The sequence below is a fragment of the Microtus ochrogaster genome, chromosome 6 (genome assembly GCF_000317375.1).
Source record: "Microtus ochrogaster isolate Prairie Vole_2 chromosome 6, MicOch1.0, whole genome shotgun sequence".
Classification (NCBI taxonomy): domain Eukaryota; kingdom Metazoa; phylum Chordata; class Mammalia; order Rodentia; family Cricetidae; genus Microtus; species Microtus ochrogaster.
Genome location: NC_022013.1, coordinates 79,298,208 through 79,304,316, shown reverse-complemented (window position 1 = coordinate 79,304,316; position 6,109 = coordinate 79,298,208). Strand labels below are relative to the sequence as shown.

The 6,109-nt window shown below is 48.2% G+C and overlaps 2 protein-coding genes across 3 annotated transcripts in view; one reads left to right on the top strand and one right to left on the bottom strand.

Annotated features, from left to right (window-relative positions):
* The window catches only part of Hsd11b1 (hydroxysteroid 11-beta dehydrogenase 1), a 46,888-nt gene that overhangs the window by 24,493 nt on the left and 16,286 nt on the right, over window positions 1–6,109 (top strand). Inside the window, exons 2-5 of one of the 2 annotated variants that reach the window (XM_005348908.3) lie at window positions 417–527; window positions 1,230–1,360; window positions 2,040–2,151; window positions 2,261–2,446. In XM_005348908.3, coding sequence (XP_005348965.1) covers window positions 443–527; window positions 1,230–1,360; window positions 2,040–2,151; window positions 2,261–2,446 — 514 coding nt within the window. In that variant the 5' untranslated portion in view covers window positions 417–442. Of the gene's footprint in view, window positions 1–279; window positions 528–1,229; window positions 1,361–2,039; window positions 2,152–2,260; window positions 2,447–6,109 lie in introns of those variants that run through there. The other variant, XM_013346946.2, reaches the window with a different exon arrangement.
* C6H1orf74 (chromosome 6 C1orf74 homolog) overlaps window positions 2,417–6,109 on the bottom strand; it is a 69,206-nt gene continuing 65,513 nt past the window's right edge. Inside the window, exon 2 of the mRNA XM_005348906.2 lies at window positions 2,417–2,472. The gene's annotated coding sequence lies outside the window, so the exon portion shown is untranslated. The remainder of the gene's footprint in view (window positions 2,473–6,109) is intronic.

The window sequence follows — 6,109 nt, the reverse complement described above, 5'->3', positions numbered from 1 at the left end:
CTCTCTCTCTCTCTCTCTCCCTCTCTCCCTCTCTCTCTCCCCCTCTCTCCCTCTCTCCCTCTCTCCCTCTCTCAATCTGACAACCCACTCCTGCGAGGCCACTGATGCCGTATGCGGAGGACGTCAGTAGGAGATGCTCAGGATCCCAGCCCTGCGCAGTCATGAGCCTGGCCATCTGGAACTCGCCTCTTACTCAATGAAATGGAGTAAACATTGTCCATTATGAAATCCACCACGCAGGCTGCCAGAGACGGATGGGATCCCACCCAAGGCCAATCGCTGCTCTGACAGGGAAGTTGGCTGGTGCTGCCTGAGACTACTCCAGCCTCCCCCGTCCCTGATGTCACAATTCAGAGGCTGCTGCCTGCCTGGGAAGTTGTAGAAAGCTCTACAGGTTTTCTCTGTGTGTCCTACAGGGCTCCCTGAGCCAGGTCCTTGTCTGATGGCATTCCTGAAAAAATACCTGCTCCCCATTCTGGTGCTCTTCTTGGGCTACTACTATTCTACAGTAGAAGAGTTCAGACCCGGTGAGTACCAATGTGTCTCTTTTGGAGGCTTAAAACAGAGGGGTGCTGGAATGTTCCTGAGGATCTAACTGAGTTCTTCATCCCTAAGTCACTGGGAAGGAGGGAACCCTAATGTGGGTCTGTAACTCTGTGCCCTCCAACTACAAGCTGGGCAAGAAGGGATATAGAGGAGTAAGCCACACAGCCAAGTAGGCCTTGCTTTGCTTGGCACCCAGCTTGGAAAGCAATTTCAGACCTACAGAAGTGAGACCCGCAGCTCAACTGGAGATAGCTGTGCTTGTGGAGAAACTGATATCTGAGAGGCCAAAATAAAAAAATCAAAGGGGTTATGAAGTTGATGACTAAGCAGAAGGGGCTGAAATCTCTGTGAACACATTTTTGTGATGCCTTTTAAAATTCCCTTTCAATTTAGCAAAATTGAAAATCATGCTGAAAGTGTCAAACTCGGGCAGTTTAGCCGAACTCTGACCTTTCTGGCCTTGTCTCTGTGCTGTCTGCACATGGAGGTTTTTCAGAAGAATGGCAGGAAGATTCGGCTCTGGACATCCAGGCCAAACCCAACTGAAGCGCCTGTTTATGAACAACTCCAAGTGTTGCTTCAGTGGTTGACATTGTGAGGCAAACTGATCTGGGCTCACGGCCTTTCAGTATGGACAGTGAGACAAGGCTTTTGGGGGTACTCACAGCCTTTGTGGTTCCCAGAAATGCTCCAAGGAAAGAAAGTGATTGTCACTGGGGCCAGCAAAGGGATCGGAAGAGAAATGGCCTATCATCTGTCGCAAATGGGAGCCCATGTGGTACTGACCGCGAGGTCAGAGGAAGGTCTCCAGAAGGTGAGCTTTCTGTACCCACATAAGTAAGTGTGCCCTCCTCCCTCGTGGCTCTTTCTCTGATATACAGGCACAGATACCCATAGCAATATAGGACTGCTGCTTTTAAGCTTACATACACACACGTGCGTGCATTTACACTTGCACGCATGCACACACACACACATGCATTCATGCATGTGCGCAGTGATAGCCACAGAGTTCTCTGGTTGCATATGTTCACAGTCATACCTGTTCACACACATTGCTCATGGACCTGTACAGATGCATACATTCGGGGACTGAGATTCCTGTACCTGTTCATGCAATTATGTTGTCATGCCCCATAGACTCGCAAACTTGAAAGTTCTAGGTCATACCAACATTCACAAGCCCCACTCTATCTCCATAGAAACCTGCTCCCACGCCCATAACGCATTTTGAAACATCTGTTCATAAACTCTGCAGAGATGAATCATGGACTCAGGCTCTAACACAACAATGATTTACCCTTTTAAGATCTGTCAGAGAACAATGATCATCTAAGACTATTTAAGAAGCCCTCCCCGAATGCACGCACACACACACAGCTTCTTATCTAAGCAGCTCTGTGAGCAAACTCTCATGTAAGCCCCAGTTACTCCAAAACTACACATGAAAGCCCACAGCCAAGATGGCCACCATTTCTGCTGTGTCTCTGTAGGTGGTGTCTCGCTGCCTTGAACTCGGAGCAGCCTCTGCCCACTACGTGGCTGGTACCATGGAAGACATGGCGTTTGCAGAGCAGTTTGTCCACAAAGCAGGAAAGCTCATGGGTAAGACTCCCCTTCCCTTTTCCTCCTCTGGTCTTAGAGCGTTTCAGGAATGGGAAAGGAACAAGATGGACCCCGAGTGGTCTCTCTCAACCCAGGCATCTCTCTGCAGGTGGATTGGACATGCTCATTCTCAACCACATCACTTACTCCCCTCTGGGTTTCTTCCGTGATGACATCGACTCCGTGCGCAAAGCCATGGAGGTCAACTTCTTCAGCTACGTGGTCCTGAGTACTGCAGCCTTGCCCATGCTGAAGCAGAGCAGTGGCAGCATTGCTGTGGTCTCCTCTGTAGCTGGTGAGTGCATGGGGCAAGGGTAGACTCTGAGAACAAAATAACGCCAGGATTACGCTAGGCTCTGTAACAAGGCAAGGTGATAGTATGCAAAAGCCAGTAGAACACAAACAGGGTCACTCATGAGGGACTCGGGGTGTAAACTCTGCAAGGGACATGGATGTTGAAGAAAAGAGACACTGAGGAATGAGTGGCCCCCAAAGTAAGGGTGGGTCAAGGTAGACTGCAAAGTCCCTGAGAGGAACCCACAAAAGCAGCAGCCCAGGATGCCCAAAGGAAGCCTGATGTGTGAGCCATGCCTGGGAGAGGACAGGGACAGGAAGAGCCTCTGGGGCACAGCAGTCCTGTCTCTTCATAAGAGAGACCTGGTCATACTGGATGGGAAAGACTTTGCTTCCATCATAACCAAAAGCCACAGGGTGGCCAGGTCAGTGGAGACAAAACAGAAGTAAGAATAAAACACCTTTGGGACATACGGTAAGATGGTGAGCTAGGGGAAAACGAACTGAAGACTAACTACGGAGAGGAAAATTGTTCAAGAACAGTGGTTTCCCAACCTCCCTAATCTCCAACCCTTTAATGCCGTTCCTCATGTTGTAGTGACCCCCCAACCATGAAATTATTTTGTTGTTACTTCATAACTGCACTTTTGCTCCTGCTATGATAGCAATGTAAATATTTGATGTGCAGGATATCTGATACCGTGTGGTACAGGACTGGGGGTGCTTGTCCAGCATGCACCAGCCTTGGTGTTAGACCCATTACTGTGGGGAGAGGGCTGGGGTATCAGTGTATGCTGAGTACATTCTTCTAAACCTCAATCTGTAGCTTTAAAAATGAAATCTAGTCTGAGCTTGGTGACACACGCCTTTAATCCTACCACTTGTGAGGCTGAGGTAGGTGAACTCGGGGACAGCCTGGTCTACAAAAGGAGTTCCAGGCCAGTCTGGTCTATATAGTAAGACCCCGTCTCAAAAAGAAAAAAGGTGATATTTAAACAGGTTAAGATATGTGCAAAGAAATGATCTCACGGCTAGAGCGCAGTGGCATGGAGGGAGGTCCCCAATGTCTTCCATGGTGGCAGCATCCAACATCACTGAGAATCTCCAGAGATGAGGATTCCTCCTAGACTCAGGGCAGAAGTCCTACATGATTGCTGATTAGTAGAGGCGTGGTTGAAAGATCAGAACACAGAGATATAAACCAGCCTTATAAATGTAGTTCTTCTTATATAAAAAAAACTAATGAGCTAGGAGACCATGGACTGTTAAACAGTTCGCGAATGTCAGTTCCCCTTGAAATGAACAAGGCCATCCGTCGGTGTGGTAAAGCAACCTCCTTTCTGGCCCAGGAAAGGCCTGCCTGGTGACTGGATAAAGGGACAGTGTGTCTGTGTGATTGATATGCACCCCCGTGCCTCCAACCAGCACAGACTCAGGCCCCTCCTCGCCCACAGACATGCTGGGCTGGAAGCAAAGGGGAGCTTCCAGATGCATACTGAGTGGGAGGGTGCTGGGCACATCCCCAGCGAGTCCAGCACTGGCCAAGGTCATGGTGTGGGTGGCTCTAATGATTCCCTATTCCGGACATGAATGGAGCTGCTTCACCTTTGCCTAGAGAACGTAACCTTTACAGTATATATCATCTATATGTGCTTGGAAGGAGCACGGGTCACTGTAGACCCTAAGGGTCTGATGGAATTCTGACAACCTGTGTTTCTGGACATCACAGGCATGTGACACTTAGTACCTTCCATGGGCTCAGGGAGGTAGAAATAGGATTGCGCAGGGCTCCCTGTGACTGTCTTCTGTGCAGCCCAGAGTTCAGCCTCTTGCTTTAAATCGCATCTCTGAATTTACAAAGTAACTTCTCACCCTCACAGAAGAGCATTGTGTTCCGTGGTGTGCATGTACGTAGTGCCTATGTACAAGTGCATGCATGCCAGAGGCTGACATCAGGTGCCTTCTCCAATCCCTCCCCACCATCCTTTTTGGAGGCAGGGTCTCTCACGAGAACCTGGAGCTCACTGATTTGGCGAGACTGGCTGGCCAACAAGCCCCAGGGATCTCCTGTCTCCTCCTCCACAGTGTTGGGGTTTATAAACGTATGCTCGGCTTTCTTCTAATGTTGTGGTGGGGGCCTGAACTCAGGGTCTCATGTTTGAATGGCAAGCATGAGAACTGACGGAGCCATCTCCTCAGCCCTGGAGTCTTCTTCTAAGCCATCAGGGAGTGTGTTTAGTTATCTCGATTTCCAAAACTCTGAACCTCACAAACATCTCACTAAAGAGCAAACTGATGCTGAGGTCAGAAGAAAGAATACACTGAGTTAGAGTTCTAATCACTTCCAGTGCATTTCGTTTTCTCGCTGAGTAACAACATGGTACAATCAACTTTTTCCTAATGCATTTCTGGGCATTACTTCACACTGTACTTCTTTCTTCAGGCTTGGCTATGACCTTAGTCCTCTCAGAGATGGTGCTGATGCTTGCACCCACAGCTCAGCACGTTTTCTGGCCCTACGGAACAAGTTCTTGTCTTTATCACAGACTGTTACATTAATCAGTCTCCCCTCTTCCCACCCTGGTCTCTTAAAACCTAAGTATAGCTCCTATAACTGAGGCCTTAAGCAAATCTAAACTCATTTTCTACTATGAACAGCCTAGGGTAGGCAGCCAGGGTTGGGAGGATAGCCCTTACCCCATGAAGCTATACAGCAATCAGCCGAGTCAGTACTACCAATTCTGTGGTGCTATGTTCATCTCCATGTCCAAGAAGGCTTACTGTTATGTCTGAATTCTAGCTACAGATAATGAAGGACACATTCTGAAACCTGTAACCCATTGGCCACAGCAGGCTGTAGATGGGATCTGGTCAATATTCAACCAAGTATCAAGGTTTCTCCTTCTACAGAAGAACACAAACTTTGCTGAATCACTCCCTCCCTCACAACCCATGCCTGGAAACAGATAAGAGCAGAAGAAAATGATCCAAGCATGCCTGTAAATCACAGCACTAAGACACTGAGGCAGGAGGATTGCCACAAGTTACAGGCCATTCTTGTTTACAGACTGAAACTTGGTCTCGAAAAAAAAAAAAAAAAGAAAGAAAAGGAAAGGAAAGGAAAAGAAAAAGAAAGAGAAAAGAAAGGCTACAAGAAAATGTCCTCCCACACCCATTCATTCTATTATAGTCAAGGCTGCCACATGAGTAAACCCCCACCCCGCCACGAAACATAGTGTAGACAACAGGCAGGAAGGAGGAGGATGGAAAGAGCATGCCCAGCTGGTATTTCTGAAACTGAGAGCTAGGACCTAAATTTTACTTTAAAAAAAAAAAATCACTGGCTTTGAAGAAAACACTAGAAAATATGTGGGAAGAGTCTACCTGCCCTTGGGTAAAGTGACGCCTCTGTTTTGCTCTAGAAGGTAAAGCTGATTCCACTTTTGAGTCCCCTGGTTCTATGGGCTCCATAACTATGGCCCATTGTGCCAATCACATGCATGGCATAGGAACTGGTATCTCTGTGGCTTTTCCAGCCCTCCTTAATGTGTGGTCTCTCTGAGGAGTCAGGGACAAGTCCATCATCTCTCCCTCCATCCTTTGCTCGGCTCCCTAAATCTGTCTATCCCCATGTCACGGTCTACCCCGTGTATGTCACGGTCTA